The sequence below is a fragment of the Oncorhynchus keta genome, unplaced genomic scaffold, assembly GCF_023373465.1.
Source record: "Oncorhynchus keta strain PuntledgeMale-10-30-2019 unplaced genomic scaffold, Oket_V2 Un_contig_6652_pilon_pilon, whole genome shotgun sequence".
Classification (NCBI taxonomy): domain Eukaryota; kingdom Metazoa; phylum Chordata; class Actinopteri; order Salmoniformes; family Salmonidae; genus Oncorhynchus; species Oncorhynchus keta.
Window position 1 is genome coordinate 236,289 of NW_026288980.1, and position 20,441 is coordinate 256,729.

The following is a 20,441-nucleotide window of genomic DNA, read 5'->3' on the forward strand; positions in this document are numbered from 1 at the left end:
ATTCCCTGGCTGAACCTCCTGTCCTTCAACCTTAGTATCAACCCCGGTTCCTGACTCCACCTTTAATCCTGACTGAGACAGTGAGTCCTCCTGGCCACCAGGGGCATAGTGGTCTCTGCAGTCTGGGAGTCATTGCCATCAGTTGAAGCTGTTGAGCAGGCAGAGGAGATGTCGACTTTAGGTAGATCAGTCTTGGGATCAGGTTTCCAGGAGAAGGCAAGCTTGTTGTTCTGAACAATGCAGGGAAACTTCTGGAAGCGGTTGAAGACACTCTTGGCCATGTCTGCTGTTCCCATCTCAAAGATGATCTGCATGGGGTAAAGAAAACAGGATTGGATGGATGGCGTGGAATTACTATAGGCAGGGTAGATGCAAGACACTTGAACACATAAACAGTTAAACGTTCCTCTCTAAGATGTCCCTCCCGTAGACAGACACTTAAGCACACAAAGACCCCCCGTCCCCCAACACACACCCCTCCCCACCCACAGGTCCCTCACCTTGTCCTTGAGTGCCAGAGTCTGTTGGACTGTGCCGAAGCGCTGGACCAGTTTCTGGATCTCAGTTGGGCCGGAGGGCGTGGCGGGATATTACTGACAACCAGGAGACGGTTCCAGTCATCATCATCACCTCCCACCTCCTGCAGGACGTATTGGAAACATTGAAATGTATTCATCAATTACAAAAACCTTTACTTGTATCAATTATTAGAAGCTCAACTTCATAAATAGTTGTTAGAAATTGTAAAGGGACTCTGCAATAATATATGGTCTTGGGTGCGATTAATTTCATTAGGTTAAATCATGTTTTAACATACAGGTCTTAAATCAGTTGGGATTGTCTGTTTTTCTACCTTTTCCTTGAGGTGGCAACAATGCTATTATTAAGAGCCTTTTAGGTTAGCTGAAGCAACAGTAAAATACTCACACTAACAGAATTCCTGGGTCCCATCAATGAATGGAAAAGTGCCACCTGTGGTAATAAAATGGAATAAAAAGTTATTTATGTCATCACTGATCAGAGAAGAATAAGTTGAATGTGCATAAACACTCTTTTCATAGTGGACATTTATCATACTTTGCAGCAACCAGCTGGAATTAAGTGAAGAAAACTGCCCAGAACAGAGGATGCTGGAGATGCACGGTTGAGGCCCTAATAGGGATCAGTCAGTCAAGCCACAGCATCTTACCGGTCTGTTGAAGTCCACCAGGAGGTTTGGAAGCAGGCTCATGTTCAGAACAGAGTCGTTGATGCTGACAGGCATGTCGGTGTAAACTTTCACCATCTCCTGGGCTGTCTCCACATCCTGCATGGTGACCAGAGCCTGGCGAGGACCACAAACAGACAGTCAGTCATATTGGGCACACAAGTTATATTGTTTAAAAATCGATGTGAAAATCATATGATATTGCCATTATACTGATTATTTTACCCAAAGCATCTGACAGAACATTTGACACTGCCAATATATTCAGCAGGTCCTACGTTGGAGTCAAATTCCAAACCCTGGTCCTCCAGCACACCCAACAGCACACATTTCTGTTGTAGCCCTGGACAAACACACCTGGTTCAACTCATTGAGCGCCTGATGATTAGTTGACAAGTTGAATCTGGTGTGCTTGTACAGGGTGTACTGTTGGGGTACTGGAGAACCAGGGTTGAGAAACACTGCCCTAAGCCACATAATGTGAAAGTGAGTGATTTATTGCGGATAGCGTGCCTACCTCACTGGGCTTGGTGATGAGGAGGATCTTGACAGGTGTTCCGAAGGGCTGGGCCAGCTTTGCGATATCAATCTCGGAGCAGCCGCTTTCAGGAAGTCCAGTAATCTTGACCATGCCCCTCTAAAAAGGTCAAACCACAGGAGACAAAGACCGTCGTAATCAAGACGTGGAGTATTTAGTGAGGTAACAAAAGAAAACGGTCAGAACGTTGTGTACAGAGATATCATGAATAGAGCTGACAGTCACACAATTTCCTATTCTACCTGTCCTGACGGAGCCAAATCAAGGCTAATCTACATGATAGATTTCTATCTAAACGTTCCATAATGTAGCATCCCCTGCCTGGGCCTATGAGATATCAGTTCAGTTCTGCACCTTGTTTTCCCTCTGTAGTCTTTTGAGTCTCTCGAGCTGTCCCGCTCTACAGCCCCTCTTCCTCTTCCTCTGTGGCTTCACCTGCTCCCTGTGTATCTGTTGGGAAACCCATTTAATCTTACAGCTCAGACACCGCTGACTGGCTGGCTGGCTGGCTGGGCTGACTGGCTGACTGACTCCATTTCTTATTGTTTTAAGTGTTAAAGATGAACTGAAACACTAAACTTCCCAACACCCAGGACCTGTATACTAGGTGGTGTCAGAGGAAGCCCCCACCCCCCCCCCCAAAACAATCTCCCAAGTAATACTGTTCTCTCTGCTACCGCACAGCAAGTGGTACTGAAGCACCAAGTCAAGGAGTAAAAGGCCCTAACAGCTTCTACCCCCAAGCCACAAGACTGTTGAACAATTAATCAAATGGCCACCCAGACTATTTACATTGAACCCCCCCCTCTCATTTTTACACTGCTGCCACTCAATGTTTATTATCTGTTACGCAATTTTCTTCCGCTATTTTTTTACTTTTGTTTTTGTAGTAAATCTTTTCTTAACTCCATTGCTGGATAAGAGCTTTCACAGTAAAGTCTACACCTGCTGCATTCGGCACGTGACAGCAGTCACTTACTTGTATTTCTGTAGATGTGATATACAAGATTTAAATACTTCATTCAATTGTAATAGACATACTGGCAAATAAGAGACAGATAAACAAAAATAAAGCACCTCATTTGAATTCTTCTGACCAACGCTGGCTTCTGTGGGGGGGAAAAGTATAATGTTACATTTCACAACTCTTATTGATCAGATCTATCAAACATCATTAGTTGATTAATATACAAGACATTAAGGCTGGCACCCTATTTGCTATTTAGTGCAATACTTTTGAGCAGAACACAATGCACTATATAGGGAATAGGGTGCCATTTGGGATGCATTCCAAAAGAACATTAAGTTTATGTTTTTTTACCTGGGACTTTGACGGTCAAGTTGGCCTCGTTGGGGGCCGCAGGTGTCTTTGGAGCACCGATCACTTCTCTATGGAGAGTAGTGAAATGTGTGAACATCTGCCTCCGTAATAACACACAAGTGGCAAAGTTCAGGGGTCAAAGATAACCCTAGTATACACAGGTAATGCATAATACTTACCCCTTTATAATGACAGGTATGGAGGAAGTAAGCTCCTCCTCGCCATTCTGTAAAACAAAGAAAAAAACAGATTCAATTTGATCAATCATCACCTTTCTTTATATTTAATTTTCTCCTCTTTCTGTCATGAGCCAAGTCTATGATATTCAATCCAGTGGATGAATACCCAGCTGGGAGCGGAGGTGGCTTTGGTACGGTAAGCAGGAAGGGACAAACCTGGTCGGAGACAGAGATGGGGTGTTCCCGTATGGTGAGAGTGAGGCACTCAGCCAGTGCTTTAGCATCCTGCTCTTTCTGCATGCAAACAGTGGCCTGCAGGAACAGAGACGCCAAGAGGGGTAGATGTTAGACAGATGGATACAAAACTAGTGATGGGGGACGGTACAGTTACATGATATCTGAATATCATTTTGCACCAGTGGGTGTACCTGCACCATTACTCTGGCTTCATAGCTTGTTTCTTTTTTCTGAATAGGAAGCCATTTTTTTGCACTTTTAATTCCATGACAAATCAAAACTTGTTTTATCATGGCACTCTTGTACCTTTGCAGCAGACATACCGTGAGCATTATGTTTGGAACATTGAATCGCAACAAAATAACGATATTGAATGCAATACATATTGTGAGGTCCCTGACACAAGAGCATTAGTGAGGTCAGAAACCGATGTTGAGCCAGGCCTAATCGCCCAACAGGGGGCGTTCCAAATCATACCAAAGGTGTTTGATAGGGTTAAGGTCAGGTCTCTGTGCAGGCCAGTCAAGTTCATCCACACAGATCTTGACAAACCATTTCTGTAAGACCTCGCTTTGTGCATGGGGGCATTGTAATGCTAAAACAGTAAAGGTCCTTCCCCAAACTGTTGTCACAAAGTTGGAAACACAGAATAGTCTAGAATGTCATGCTATAGCTTTAAGATGTCCCTTCACTAGAACGGGCCTATCCCGAACCATGAAAAACAGCCCCAGAACATACCTCTGCAACCAAATTTTACAGTTGGCACTATGCATTGGGGCAGGTAGAGTTCTCCTGGCATCCGCCAAACCAAGACTCATCCGTCAGACTGCCAGATGGTAAAAAGTGATTAATCACTGCAGAGAACGCATTTCCAATGCTCCAGAGTCCAATGGCGGCAAGCTATACACCACCTCAGCCGACGATTGGCTTTGCGCATGGTGATCTTACGCTTGTGTGCGGCTGTCGGCCATAGAAACCCATTTCATGAAGCTCCAGACAAAGAGTACTTGTACTGACGTTGCTTCTAGAGGCAGTTTGAAAATCAGTAGTGTGTTGCAACTGAGGACAGACGATTTCTACGCGCTACGTGCTTCAGCACTTGGCGGTGCCGTTCTGTGAGCTTGTGTGGCCTACCATGTCACGGCTGAGCCGTTGTTGCTCCTAGACGTTTCCACTTCACAATAACAGCACTTACAGTTGACCGGGGCAGCTCTAGCAGGGTAGAAATTTCACCAATTAGATTGTTGGAAAGGTGGCATCCTATAACGGGGCCATGTTGGTCGTCACTGAGCTCTTCAGTAAGGCCATTCTACTGACAAAGTTTGTCTATGGAGATTGCATGGCTGTGTGCTTGATTTTATACACCTCTCAGCAACGGGTGGCAGCAATAGCCGAATCTACTCATTTGATGTCGTGTTTACATACTTTTGTATATATATAGTGTATCAGTGTTTCCGCTGCAGTCATATATATGTAGTGCTGTGCCACGGCAAAATCATTCCCGCCACAACAAAACAATATGGACGATTTCACGAAGACGTTACTAATATATCTGCCTGGCACACTTTGAAGATGTTACAACAGTCCACATGTACTTTTGGAAGCTAACCAGTTAATATAATAAATGCAGAGGGGCAACAACATGCTTCAGCCTATTTATTGAGCCCTATAAAATCAGTTTAAGTTTTTCCCCCCAAATTCCATTTCATCTGTTTATTTTTCACAGGTTTCCATTTTCTCTCTGAAAAATCACACTTATAAACAGGAAAACAAACACATTGGATGTTAAGTCCAGAACTATGCTTAAACTGAGGGATTTTGATGGGTATTTTTTTTAAATTATGCAGGGCCGGGGAAATCGACTCCAGGGGGTAAACAAGATGTCTTCATACTTAGCAAAAAGACACCACTTAGCATTAAAGGGTATGATGCCTAACTTGACACTCCCACACAGTTATTTATACTCACTTTACTGTATTGCGGCTGCCCCTGGTTCTCATCCCCCTCCTCGTTCCTGATGATGAGGACGTTGGTGACCTTGCCGAAGGACTGCACCAGTGACACCACTTCCTGGTACTTGGCATCTACAGGGAGGCCAGACAGATAGAGCAAGTAGGAACCTGGAGGATTCTTCTTCTGCTGCGTTGGATTCGGCTTCTTCTGTGGCGCGCTGGAGGACTGGAGCTAAAATCAAGGAAGGAAGGTTTACAAGCACTGCTTGGGTTGGATGGGAGTGTGAAGAAGCTGCCTATAAGTTAGTTCTAATTCAATTTGCGAATTTTCCCTAATGATATTACTACTGAAAGTAATGATTACTGATAATGAGGTTAATCTTAAGAGCCCTAATGACACTGTGCAGAGCAAACAAAAGATTGAACCAAAAGCTCTGCGAAGGGCACACCTCTGAGTCCTGTCCTAAGGCGGTCTCCTTCCCGGCCGCTGGCTTGGCGCCTGGCTTAGAGGAAGCAGAGGAAGATGGGCGATGTGGCTTCTCAGACATGGACGCCGGAAACTTGCTGGTGGACGACAAATAGGACTCAAGTTTCCCGGACTCGTGTTTCCCAGAAACCCCTGCTCTGTTGCCGTGGCCAGTCGCACACTTGGCGGGGTCATTTCTGGAACGCTTCAGGCCTTCTCGAGAGGAGCTCCCAGTAGATATCCCTGGATTTAGGGGAGACACATGTCTGGGCTATAATGAGGTAAATATATCACAGTAGATATCCCTGGATGTAGGGGCGACACATGTCTGGGCTATAATGAGGTAAATATATCACAGTAGATATCCGTGGATGTATAATGAGGTAAATATATCACAGGCGACAGATGTCTGGGCTATAATGAGGTAAATATATCACAGTAGATATCCCTGGATGTAGGGGCGACAGATGTCTGGGCTATAATGAGGTAAATATATAACAGTAGATATCCCTGGATGTAGAGTCTGGGCGACAGATGTCTGGGCTATAATGAGGTAAATATATCACAGTAGATATCCCTGGATGTAGGGGGGATGTCTGGGCTATAATGAGATGTCTGGGCTATAATGAGGTAAATATATCACAGTAGATATCCCTGGATGTAGGGGCGACAGATGTCTGGGCTATAATGAGGTAAATATATCACAGTAGATATCCCTGGATGTAGGGGCGACAGATGTCTGGGCTATAATGAGGTAAATATATCACAGTAGATATCCCTGGATGTAGAGGCGACAGATGTCTGGGCTGTAATGAGGTAAATATATCACAGTAGATATCCCTGGATGTAGGGGCGACAGATGTCTGGGCTATAATGAGGTAAATATATCACAGTAGATATCCCTGGATGTAGAGGCGACAGATGTCTGGGCTATAATGAGGTAAATATATCACAGTAGATATCCCTGGATGTAGGGGCGACAGATGTCTGGGCTATAATGAGGTAAATATATCACAGTAGATATCCCTGGATGTAGGGGCGACAGATGTCTGGGCTATAATGAGGTAAATATATCACAGTAGATATCCCTGGATGTAGGGGCGACAGATGTCTGGGCTATAATGAGGTAAATATATCACAGTAGATATCCCTGGATGTAGGGGCGACAGATGTCTGGGCTATAATGAGGTAAATATATCACAGTAGATATCACTGGATGTAGGGGCGACAGATGTCTGGGCTATAATGAGGTAAATATATTACAGTAGATATCCCTGGATGTAGGGGCGACACATGTCTGGGCTATAATGACGTAAATATATCACAGTAGATATCCGTGGATGTAGGGGTGACAGATGTCTGGGTTATAATGACATCGATATATTACAACAAAAAGGAAGGTATTTGGACATAAATCATGGACATCGAACAAAACAAACATTTATTGTAGAACTGGGACTCCTGGGAGTGCATTCTGATGAAGATCCAAGGTAAGTGAATATTTATAATGTTATTTCTGACTTCTGTTGACCCAACAACATGGCGGGTACCTGTATGGCTTGTTTTTGTGTCTGAGTGCCGTACTCAGATTATTGCATGGTGTGCTTTTTCAGTAAAGTTTTTTTTTATTTTTTATAAATCTGACACATAAGAATAAGAAGGACTTGTAAGTAAGCATTTTACGGTAAGGTTTCCGCATGTGACAAATAAAGTTTGATTTTATATATTACAGTAGATAGGGGTAACAAATTACGTCTGGGTTATGACGATGTAGCACAGGGCAGATATATTACAGTGCCAACAGACTAGCACTCCAGGAATACGCTTCATCTGGGTCTGGGAAACTGTGTCAACCACTAGCCCAGATTAGCATCTAGACAAAGTGGCTTACCTGAGGATTCACTGGTTCTCTTCTCCGGCCTGTGAGCACTGGAGGCAGAACCCCGATGGGACTGGGAGGGGCTGTGCCGACCAGAGGTGTGGGGGGCGTGTCCATGGGATGTAGGCGGAGAGATCCTTCGGCTTCGGTCCAGAGGGGGGGTTGGAGAGGGGGACCAGGACAAGGAACGGGAGACTGAGCGGGAGGGAGAGCGTTCTAGGGACTGCCAGGTGGCAGAAGCATCCTGACCTTGAGACGGGTCCCTCCTGGTTTGGGGCAAAGAGGGGAGAGAGGAGTCAGAAGAACAATATGACATTAAAAAATAAAAAGGTGCGATTGGATAATCAGGGTGAAAAATAGGTAGTCCTACATTTTAGGAACATCTCTCACCTTGGGACATTTGGATTCCAGTCTGGATACCTTTGGGGGGGAAAGAAGAGACATGAGTATATCATCCATGGGTTATTGTTGCGTATTGATGGGTTAGGTTAGTTAACTCTAAGTCTAAGCCGTTGCGGGGGAGGGTTACAAAGCTAACATATGGAATTGTTTTAAGATGGCCAAACCATGGATCATTTAGCTATTTGATTTCAAATTTCTAGTAAACATTTAAGATTTTCAAAAAGCTAAAAAAAAAAAAAATTAAAATCCAGAGAATCACATTGTAGGATTTATTTATTTATTTGCAAATTATGGCGGAAAATAAGTATTTGGTCAATAAAAAGTTTCTCAATACTTTGTTATATACTTTCATTGGCAATGACAGAGGTCAAACGTTTTCTGTAAGTCTTCAAAAGGTTCACACACACTGTTGCTGCTATTTTGGCCCATTCCTCCATGCAGATCTCCTCTAGAGCAGTGATGTTTTGGGGCTGTTGCTGGGCAACACAGACTTTCAACTCCCTCCAAAGATTTGCTATGAGATTGAGATCTGGAGACTGGCTAGGCCACTCCAGGACCTTGAAATGCTTCTTACGAAGCCACTCCTTTGTTGCCCGGCGGTGTGTTTGGGATCATTGTCATGCTGAAAGACCCAGCCACGTTTCATCTTCAATGCCCTTGCTGATGGAAGGAGGTTTTCAATCAAAATCTCACAGTATATGGCCCCATTCATTCTTTCCTTTACACGGATCAGTCGTCCTGGTCCCTTTGCAGAAAAACAGCATGTTTCCACCCCCATGCTTCACAGTAGGTATGGTGTTTTTTGGATGCAACCCAGCATTCTTTGTCCTCCAAACACAACAAGTTGAGTTTTTAACCAAAAAGTTATATTTTGGTTTCATCTGACCATATGACATTCTCCCAATCTTCTTCTGGATCATCCAAATGCTCTCTAGCAAACTTCAGACAGGCCTGGACATGTACTGGCTTAAGCAGGGGGACACGTCTGGCACTGCAGGATGGGAGTCCCTGGCGGGGTAGTGTGTTACTGATGGTAGGCTTTGTTACTTTGGTCCCAGCTCTCTACAGGTCATTCACTAGGTCCCTCCGTGTGGTTCTGGGATTTTTGCTCACCGTTCTTGAGAACATTTTGACCCCACATGGTGAGATCTTGCGTGGAGCCCCAGATCGAGGGAGATTATCAGTGGTCTTGTATGTCTTCCATTTCCTAATAATTGCTCCCACAGTTGATTTCTTCAAACCAAGCTGCTTACCTATTGCAGATACAGTCTTCCCAGCCTGTGGCAGGTCTACAATTTTGTTTCTGGTGTCCCTTGACAGCTCTTTGGTCTTGGCCATAGTGGAGTTTGGAGTGTGACTGAGGTTGTGGACAGGTGTCTTTTATACTGATAACAAGTTCAAACAGGTGCCATTAATACAGGTAACGAGTGGAGGACAGAGGAGCCTCTTAAAGAAGAAGTTACAGGTCTGTGAGAGCCAGGCATCTTGCTTGTTTGTAGGTGACAAAATATTTATTTTCCACCATAATTTGAAAATAAATTCATTAAAAATCCTACAATGTGATTTTCTGGATTTTTTTTCTTATTTTGTTGAAGTGTACCTATGATGAAAATTACAGGCCTCTCATCCTTTTTAAGTGGGAGAACTTGCACAATTGATGGCTAATAAGTGTTCATTCAGTATTGTTGTCATTATTACAAATAAAATTGGCCTATTAATCGGTACCGGCTTTTTTGGTCCTCCAATAATCAGTATCGGCGTTGAAAAATCATTATCGGTCGACCTCTAGTTGGCACATCAGCATTAACGACGTCAGACGAGTCACAACACTTCTCAAACCGCTCGGGACCCTACAGACATCTTCGGGAGAAGACTGATTTTCGGGATGTCTCATGGTCTGATAAACCTGCTGTGGCTCGGCCAACTATCATGGACGCGGAAGGCCGACATAGATGGACGCGGAAGGCCGACATAGATGGACGCAGAAGGCCGACATAGATGGACCAGAACATAGGAGGATGTGATGGATTGAGACAGACCATGCAAAAAAAAAAGATATCTGATATCATGGATTTTGATGGTATTTATTTAATGTTTTACTTAGACTGATGGGTGCTTCTATAGACATAAGGATTTGAACTGCCAGCATAGTTTTAGCAACAACAAAAAATGTAAACACCCACTTGTTGCGCAGATCTCTGCAGCTAGCTGTGTGGTTGACTGTGTTCACGTGATCGATCCAGTCCTGGCAGGAAAAAAACAAAATAAAACAAATAATGGTTAGATATCTACCAGAGTCCAGCAGAGAGATGTGATTGGTAGGATCACATGTACACCATCATAGTGCCTATGCGTGTGTATGCATTAAGGAGAATGGTGGAAATGTATATTTAGGGGTATTGTTGATATGTGTAGGTCTTCCATATCTTGAATGCATTCCTCAACAAGCTATCAAAAATATATGTATTGAAACTACTTGTTTAAGTTTGAGGCATCAAATCAAATGGCAAAGTACTAAAGAAGGTATCAAGATTTGAAGTTATCAAAAGAGACATTTTGGCAACAACCTGTAAAAAAAAAAACATGTAAATTGCAAAATGGTGTTTCTTGTATTAAAACAGCATTGATAATGTTTTTGTACACTGCAGAAGAGTGAATACTGGGTAAAGTTAGTCCTCTTCACCACAAATACGATTCAGCTTTTGCAGTTATATCCATGTCTTCTGTAATCTTCATCTTCTTCGTCATTAGCAGAGTACGGGTCAGGCTACTTTTTCAGGAGCAAATTTTTCTCTTTTTTTTCTCCTTGATTGTTTAGTGGTTTTAATTGTTGAACAACTCAACAGTAACACCAACCATATATGGATTTACAAAGGAACGGTTTGAAAGGAGAAGACACCGTGTACGGTTAGATGCACACAATAATGCCATTTTGTGGATAGTCAGATCAATAAAGTAGTTTAATGAAAACGTTTCCATGCTTTGCCAGAAGAACAATTTCCTTAATAGTGCTGTTTACATGGACACATCTGGAATCAGGCTACCTGATGGCACTGACAAATGCAGAAAATTGCCAATCAAAATATACATTCTCCCACAGCGACCATGTTATTTTTGGGAAGCATATTTGATTCTGATTTCGGACATATAAAGTTTGTATGTGAAAACTATTTTTAAAGATGCATACATTGTTGTTCCGAATTCCCTTCACTCTCGCTAAAGACAGAGGCTCGCTCAGCTGGTGCTAGCACAACAACAGATCACTGCTGGAATGCCAATTAAGGTATTTATATGTCCAAATAAAATGAAAGATTGTACAGAAAACTTGGTGCTTCAAACCTGGTGCTTCAATCGGCGTAAGCTCACCAAACGTACAAACTGTTTATGTGAATCAGAACTGTTAAACCATTGCTTAATTTTTATTTATTTTTGTAAGTAGAATCAAATATGTGATGTATTTCACTGTGTTTTATGCCTGGTGTGTATATAAAAGTGGTTATGGTGTTTAAAGGAAAAATCCAACCCACAACTCTTTTTTTTCTCCTTTCTTCATTAGTCCATTGTTGATAGTCCCAAAAGGTTTTGCATCACCATGACAATGTGGCAAGTGACACTTTGCTTCTTGACAGTCGAATATCTTGAAAACTTGACTGCTGACATTCAAAATGCTGTGGTACTGTATCAACAGTGGACTAATGGAAGCAAATTCCAAAATATAGTTTGAGTGGATTTTTCCTTTAACTGCATTGGGCCTTTATAAAAGCTTAAAGGGATACTTTGTGATTTTGGCAATGAAGCCCTTTATCTACTTCCCCAAAACCAGGGGAACTCATTGATACCATTTCTCTGTATCCAGAATGATGGACGTTAGAAGTAGCTTTGCAAGCCAAAGCCAACTAGCATCAGCACAACAACTGGAAGTCTATGGTATCTACTAGCATGCTAGCAGTTGCAAAAGACTTCCAGTTATTGCGCTAACGCTAATAAGCAACGTCCTAACTGGACGCAGAGACAACAAATGGTATCCACGAGTTCATCAGACTCCAAAATCCTGAAGTATCCGTTTAACAAAAACAAAATCTCTGCTTGGCGAACAACATGTGCGGTACAGGTACGGTACTCACCTTAGCCCGTTCACATTGCATGTCGCACAGGGAGCAGGTGTGGGGGTACACCTTCGGAGGGTCCGCCGAGAAATCACCTATCATGGTGGGTGTTGGGAGCCTCTTGGTTGCGCTAGAGCTGCGTTTGGCACCGGAGGGTCTGGTTGATTTTGACGACTCACTCCTGGCTTCGAACTGTGGCCTTGATCTGGACCCTTCGCGCTCCGACCGAGATCTTGATGGCGGCTCTCTGACGGGCGTTCTTTTGTGCTTGTGAGTGTCGGGGATTGGAGCACGCCTCCTGTAGTCTTTGTCTTTCTTTGAGTCGGAAGAGTCGTCGTGCCGCCTTGGGGATTCAGCTTTACGTTTCAAAGATGAACCGGTGGACTTTGACTCTGGTTTAGTTGCTCTCTCCTTGGACGGTAGCTCGCGTTTGTAAGAGTCCCTACCCTCTTCCGCCGCCCTACTCGCATGGCCGTAGTCGATAACTTTACCCGCCGTTTGCGTCACACTCAGAAAAGTTGGGATGTTGGTCGGACATGAATGTGCAGGATGCCGCTGTGGTGGAGAAAGACGCAGCGGTGGCGGCAGGTTAGGAATAGCAGGGAGAGTTTGAGAGAACGCAGGAGGGCCTGTGTTTCTGTTTGTTTTGTGTATCTGTATGTCACGTAGGATGAAGGGCAGAGTGTCTGGAGTTAGTTGGTCATCAGGGTAGTGGCTGAGAACCTCCAGGTCATCGTTTGACAAACCGAAGCCGGCCAGGATACTGCCTGCGCTCTCAGGTACGTACAGACCCTGCATGTTTCCACCCTGTGGACGAGCCGGTTGAGAAACAGGAGCATTCCAGCTTTGCATGCCCCCTCCTGAATGCCCGCTGTTGGGGTTAGCATGAGAGTGGGAGGACTGCTGGAGGTGCTGCTGCTGATTGAGACCAAAGAGTTTACTGGGAGTCTGGTAGTTGGACCAGTCCACATCTTGCATCTGATTCTGCTGGTCATCGCAGGAGAGCGAAACAAGGTTGTTGCTGTTAGAATAGGCAGTCTCTGAACTCCCACCCCGACCGTCCCCGTGCATGCGGGGATCTACACAGTGCTGCCGGGGGATCTGGTTATTCTGGTTGAGTAGTCGGTGGTCCTCGTCCCTCCCACCCTGAACACGGACAGAGATCGCTGACTCCAGCTCCTCGTGTAGCCGAGTTTGCGGCGGGAACTGACCCGCCTGGTAGCTGTTCATCTGGGCCATGTTGTTGCCGCCCGTAGAGTGGCCCGGTTGTTGTTGATGGTATGGCATGTTCCTGGGCCTGTTGAAGGGTGCCCCCTGTTGCTGAGGCTGGTACATGACGGGGGCGAGCGGCTGAGCGATGTTGTTGGCAGCTGCTTGCTGGAGAAGGTTGAGCAGGGCCCGTTGCTGGTTGCCGTGGTTACTGGCAGCGGCGATGATGCTCAGTTGGTGCAGGGCTAGCTGGGCTTCGACCTGGGCCAGGCAGATAGCCGCGGACGGTCCGAAGAGGAACGGGGTTCCCCGGCCTATGGTACCGAAGGCACTGGCTGCCCTATCTGCCCAAGCTGATAGAGGGTAGAGCTGGGATGGACTTTCTGTGAGCAACGCGAAGCTGAGAGGTGGAAAGCAGAAACAGGATTACAGATGCTGGGCCTCCTGAATTTTGATTTGCTTGAATTATTTCTTCTTATTGGTATTCTTACAGGAGGGGGTCCCTATGTAGTGAGAAATGTCTATGATTTCACCATTTTTGTTTCCTTTTAAATTGAGGGGAGGGAAAATTCCATCATCTTCTCTTAAACATCTTGCAGTCATGCTCTTTTACAGGGTGGAAAAGCAAAGAAATGTTAACTATTCAACACCATTAGACTTACCATCAATTTGATACAAAGGCCAATAAAATAATAACATGTGTAAGTACAAAAATAAGTACAACAACGAAACGTACCCAATGGCACTTGTTTTGGACCTACTCACCACATTAACCATTTTCTGGGAGAAAAACTCAACTGAGCTAATGGGCATGTTAAGATGTCCTAGAAGAATGGAGCCATTGCTACTTGCATCAGGTGTCACAGAAAACAGACCATTACTTACTTACACAACTCAATCTGATTTGGATAAAAGACCAGCAACCTACTATAAAAATCAGTGGTATTGTGAGATATTTAAAAGGCTGCCGCTGGAGAAAACAAATTCCATACTTCAGAACAAAGGTGGGGGAAATATGGGACCCCTTAATGCTATCTTTCCCCTAATCTTGCAGATACCCTGAGAAATGTCATGGGTAATAAGAAAGAATGTTTGTTTTTGTTCATGTAAAAAAAATGTAATTATGTAATGTATAGGTAACTGTCAAAATAAAGTAAACACCAACATAAAGTGTCTTAATAGGGCCTTGGACCACGAGCCGTCAGAACAGCTTCAATGCGCCTTGGCATATTCTACAAGTGTCTGGAACTCTACTGGAGGGATGCAACACCATTATTCCACAAGAAATTCCATCATTTGGTGATTTGTTGATGGTGGTGTAGAATTGGGTTAAGATCTGGTGACAGATGGCCATAGCATATGGTTTACATCGTTTTCATTCAACAAACCATTTAGTGACCACTCGTGCCATGTAGATGGGGACATAGTCATCTTGGAAGAGAACACTCCCATCAGGATAGAAATTCTCCACCATAGGTTGACGGTGATCACTCACTCAGATTGGCTGTGTATTTCTTGCCATTTACCTTGCTCTCCCCCCTTAAGGGACTGAGTGGACCTAAACCAAATGTTCACTTCAGTGAACTGTCGGAAACATGGAAATGTATTATTCTAATTCCATAGTTAGAATATAATAGCGGACACTTTGAATACAGTGCTGGTTGACATGAAAATGAACAAAAATGCCATAGAGACAGGGTAGCAACCAAAGTGTTGATAGGTGTTTCTTAGGGGACCCTATAATCTTTGGCTACATGTAAATGTTCTCTTAGCTACTGCATGTAGAAAACATACTCAGGCTTCACGTATCCCTCTGATTTAGAAGATAATGTTGCACAAACATTCTGATTTAGGTCTACACCATCACTGGTATTATCAGACTGTATAGCTAGTTCAATTTTCTCTGACTCAGTACATTTATTAGCTAACGGGGCTAAGTATTTGTTGAAAGCAGCACAGAAAGAGAGTGGAAAGAGATGACTCAAGTAGTGGAGTAAACTATAAAAATGGACATTACACATGGCATATCAGATTTAACAAACCAAGCATTCAAATACCGGTATAGAAGGTAAAGTAAAAACCCAAACCGGTCCGTACACCAAATACCAGTATATTTGAGCAATAAGGGAAGGAGGTGTGGTATATGGCCAATATACCACAGCTAACGACGGTCCTTAATCACAATATAATGCGGAGTGACTGGATACAGGCCTTAGCCATGGTACATTGGCCATATACCACAAACCCCAGACATGCCTTATTGCTATTATGAACTGGTTACCAAAATAATTAGAGCAGTAAAAATAAATGTTTTGCCAAACTCGTTGTATACAGTGATATACCACAGCTGTCAACCAATCAACATTCAGGGCTCGAACCACTCAGTTTATAATGTAAAATACGGTATACCAACCAGCCCTGTCACTTTTGTTTTCTGTTGCTTATGTTATGTTTTATGTAATCTTGATTCTTGCTTGTATTCAAATATATGTATAATTTGCCATGATGTTTACCTGAAACAACAATATTAAGGGAAAAATACATAAATTTACATACATAAATTCAATAGAAGCCCAAACAGCAGTATTTTATAACATCGTTTTCAGATGACAGACCAATTCAATTATAATGGCGTCCGCATGCTTCTCAGACGAAACAGATCAGAAGGGTTTGTGCATGTATTACGATGACATTGTGACGTTTAGTTCGTTTTGAACTTCAGTAAAGTTTTCTTCGGTTGTTCGGGCACAGACATTTTTCTTTCGAGGCAAGCCGAAGTCAGTAGTAGCCAAAGTCTACGCCCCTTTCATCTGTGCCTGGTCAACAGTAGTGATTTTTCAATAAAGTCTTTGTTTTCATTCAATGAGAGACTGCTCATTTTCACGCACATTTTTTTCATTAAGAAATACTGCACCACATCTTAGTTAGATGTAAAAATTGGACGACTAAGGTCTTCTGCAAAAACAGCACAATTAATGACCGATTTCTTGAGTTATCTTAGATTCATTCTGACTATTTTGAGGAAGTGTATACTGGCTCCAGAGTTTCAAAGTGCTATTGCTGCCTTTTTCAATTTTTTAAAGAGAAGGTATTTTAAGGGAGTATGTGAGAACACTCGTTCGGTTCGCATAGGTGCCAGTCGAACTGAAGCATGCTGACACCTTAACCCTATAAAGCTGTGTAGTAATTTAACCTTCTGGTTTCATTTATTTATTATTTATCTTGATATGGAAGATACTGGGCTAGTATGGCCAGACATATGATCATCCAGTAGAGGCTGGTGGGAGGAGCTTTAGGAGGACACTCATTGTAATGGCTGGAATTAAATGGAACATAGTCAAACGTGGTTTCCATATGTTTGTGCTTGATATTGTTGCATTTATTCCATTCCCGCCATTACTATGAGCCTGTCCTCCTATAGCTCAACCCACCATCCTCCATTGCTGTTATCAATAGGCCTTAAAGGTCATTAGCCTCTATCAATGGAGTATGTTCCTAGTTACTGCACTCATTGTAATTTGAACAGAATCCTATATACACTTGTCCTTTCTTATGTATATATTCTGCTCTTTGAGACTGATGCATGATGCCAACCCAGATTAGCTTCTAACTAACCTATCGCTAATATCCACACAAGCTTGCTTGACCAGTGTACTAAATCTGTGCAGGATGATGATGGACTTCTCAATTACAAGATAGACTATCATCAGAGTCTGACATATTACAGTGCTTGTCAAGTCTGTGCTAATTAGCTACCTGCATCTCCGAACACCTGAGTATTAACAGAAGACGGACGCCACAAACCTGTTGTCACATAAAGATACTATCAGCTGCAACTGCGTTAACCGGGTCCAACTCCGCCCCTTTCTCAATTTTGAAAAGAGAAACGGGGTGTGCCTTTGGTGGTTAGTTATGCGTCATTCTGGTCATGCGCGCCGAAACCAACGTAGCTTCTTCCTTAGCCAGTAACTACATATGTGTTGACGTCATTTCTAAAGATTTGCTTTTGGAGAAATGGCACTTTGGTCAAATATCGTATTAATCCAATTTTATGTTTAAGCATTAAATGACCTGGTATGATGGTGCATTGATCAGTTATACCATTTGAATACGTTATTTTTTTGCCCAAAGCCGATCTTTAAAACAGTAACTGTATATTTTCCATTTGTGAAATTGTTTTGATGTGATATGAAAGTAGAAAGCTTTATATTTCTAGAACCATACCGCAATTGAAAATCGATTCACATTTAGATTGATTATTTGGCTGACAGAGCATCAATTCGCCTCTAAATAGAACATGTAACGGTAAGGCCCTTGCACTATTAGCTTCTAGTCCATTATTGGGCTACTAGCAACATAGCTGTAGGTGGCCGGTTATTCATTTACATGAGTTACATCGCTAATATAAACAGACGTTTTCTAGCTGTACTGTAAAGTTAGCATATACATTATATACATACTGCACAATATGTCAAATGCCGCTTAATTACAAACGCATTGATTCGCTCTGATGCTATCCAGTTGAAATGAGGACAGTTAGTTACAATGCTAAGTTAGCTAGCTAACCTAAATCAGCAAGCTCCTGTAATGCCCATTTTATTGGCTAGTACCAACCAGCTGTGCACTCGTGCAAATACATTCCTGTCGTTTTATAATATAGGTTTGCGGATAAACTCGTTCCACATTGACTAGCTGCAGTGTCCGAATAAATGCAGCTTTCCAGGCCTAACGTCAGGTTAGCTAGCTAGCTGCATTGTAAAGCCATTTTGTTTTTTTGCTGCGATGCCAGTAGCAGAACGAGGAAGCATGAATGGTATTTTTATCCCCGAACGAACGGTGATTCATATCCGTGAAGATGCTATTTTTCAAAATAATCTGTTTAGACATAGCTACCTGTCATACAATACCGGGTGTGGTTCTTTGTTTTTCTTCGTGGGACCTGTTGAAATCGGCTCTTCTCTTCCCTGTGAAGAAGGATATAACCGCTTGCGCAAAAAGCCCTACAATGAAAACAGGCTGACTAATCGAGAACAGAACCAATGATTAAATCTTAGGCATTAAATCGAATTTTATTGCGCCTTTTCTGCTCAAAAAAAGAAGTACGCCACACATACAGTATCTTCTTTTCTATCAAAATGTGTAAATTATAGTTTATTCATCGCTATAATTTATGTAAACTACAAACAACGTTTCTACCACTCTACCAGCATACATCAGAGTTATTCAGTGCTCCTATTTGCAATTGTTTTGTGAAGTTATGACAGATTGCATATTTGGTCAATATTGAGATATTAGACATTTGTTATGGGAAACTTTTGTTATTAGATACCTACTGTTATGTTAGTGTCATGTACTGTACGCTTGAATTTTTTTCAAAACAGTACATACATTCGGGATGAGGCTAAATTAGGATTTGAGACTGCATCAACCTCAACACTCTCTTTCTCTTAACAATGCAAACATGTCGAAATAGATTTTTAAAGTCACTCCTGATGAGACTAAATAAAGTTGTATGGAATTGACTGTGTCCTGTGAATGGCTGTTCCCAACATTCCGGTGTGTCTGTGGCCAAAGCTCCCATGACCCTCTCATTAGCTCGTCACTTGACAAATTATCAGGCTTGTAACGGCATTCCTCCTGGGTCATATTAAACTGCTGTCATCTAAACACTGATAGACAGTGGGATAGACAGAGGCTGTGTACGTGTGAGAAAGAGAAATAGTGTGTTTGTGAGATATTGGCCTAGGTCCGACAGAATGGGCGTTTTGTGTGTGCGTGCATGTGCTTATGAGAGACAGAAGCTGTACGTTTGAGAGACAGAGGGAATGATGGAGAGAAGGAATGAGAGGCAGCGTGCCGGTGTATTTAAACATGCCACAGACATCTGATCCAAGCGATGTATTCGATACCAGAAACATTTAAAAACAGACACAGTAACACATGATCCATCCATGCCGGCCTGGTAATCGATATGGGGATGAACTATCTGACGACATTATGTACTGTATGCGCTATCTCTCTCAGTGGGTTTGGTGGTGGTGGGGGTCCGAATGACTTGCCTCTCAATCATATTTCCTGTCATAACTGGTTGCTGTTTGCGTCACCAAAGTGCACCTGTGGGCAATGTCCCCCGTACCCCACGGCGGCTGATGCTAGATTTGGAGACATGTCGTGGGGATGAAAAACACACAACCCCTGCCATTGGAATCCACCTCACCTCTGAACTCTGAGTCAGATTATAGATTTTTTTTCTTCATCATGCAAATTCCCATCACCCAACCTGCCTGACTCCCTTGCTGTGTCCCATCTCTCTCTCTCTTACTCCACTCCCCCCTTTCTTTCTCTCTCTCGTCTCCCCCCTATCCCTCGCCACCGCCCCAGGGCCCCTACCCCTCGCCACCACACCTGTTTGCAGAGTTCTTTGGAGTCACTCATGTTTCATGATCAATGAGGTGAAGATACATTTGGCTGTCGTAAATTTACCCCTTAGCCCCGCGCCTCACCCCTCAGCCTCATGACAATCATTTTTTATTGGACAGAGATGCACATTATTCAAACACCTGTCTGAATGGATAAACAAGTGCTTACAATGTTGACAGGATAGGGTAAGGAATGGACGGGACGGCTAGCAAACGTAGGCAGGGAGATACGCGGATCATGGGCAGGCAGCATTAGCTCATGGAGATGTACGTATGCCATCTTGTATGTGTACAAAACAAATACCAACCATATCACAGATGACAAGATGTATGCTGTTGCTAGGCTGCATGAGCAAGTGAAGACTAGCCAGTGACTACTGTCTGTCCATGACAGTGGATGGTGTGTTCAGTTACTTTCCCATTCTAAGGGAAAGGTAGAAGATGATGATGGTGATGCATGTGACATGTTACTGTCACAGGTAATAATATGGTTATTGTTGGGGGGGGACAGAACATGTCTATAAAT

General features: G+C 43.2%; 1 protein-coding gene and 1 long non-coding RNA gene across 10 annotated transcripts; one reads left to right on the forward strand and one right to left on the reverse strand.

Annotated features, from left to right (window-relative positions):
* Window positions 1-35: 35 nt before the first annotated feature.
* On the reverse strand, window positions 36-18,547 carry LOC118371854 (zinc finger protein 638-like). 3 transcript variants are annotated; one of them, XM_052511313.1, is made up of 17 exons: window positions 18,390-18,547; window positions 12,306-13,896; window positions 10,365-10,426; window positions 8,170-8,199; window positions 7,792-8,045; window positions 5,884-6,143; window positions 5,451-5,666; window positions 3,462-3,557; window positions 3,246-3,292; window positions 3,067-3,134; window positions 2,823-2,854; window positions 2,100-2,195; window positions 1,725-1,844; window positions 1,190-1,324; window positions 928-972; window positions 501-640; window positions 36-308 (listed from the first exon to the last, which is right to left on the reverse strand). In XM_052511313.1, the coding sequence occupies exons 2-17, from the start codon at window positions 13,620-13,622 to the stop codon at window positions 38-40; spliced, it is 3,189 nt and encodes a 1,062-aa protein (XP_052367273.1). In that variant the 5' UTR covers window positions 13,623-13,896; window positions 18,390-18,547; the 3' UTR covers window positions 36-37. The 3 variants fall into 3 exon arrangements, with proteins under 3 accessions (XP_052367273.1, XP_052367274.1, XP_052367275.1); XM_052511314.1 differs by having other exon boundaries at window positions 18,404-18,530; XM_052511315.1 differs by lacking the exon at window positions 2,100-2,195 and having other exon boundaries at window positions 18,390-18,546.
* Window positions 6,054-7,783, forward strand: LOC127926049 (uncharacterized). Of its 7 annotated transcripts, none has more exons than XR_008123172.1 (5): window positions 6,054-6,181; window positions 6,325-6,386; window positions 6,531-6,654; window positions 6,841-7,088; window positions 7,151-7,783. It is a non-coding gene; the product is annotated as an uncharacterized LOC127926049 (long non-coding RNA). The 7 variants fall into 7 exon arrangements; XR_008123171.1 differs by having other exon boundaries at window positions 6,143-6,243; XR_008123170.1 differs by lacking the exon at window positions 6,054-6,181 and adding an exon at window positions 6,717-6,778 and having other exon boundaries at window positions 6,298-6,386.
* Window positions 18,548-20,441: the final 1,894 nt, after the last annotated feature.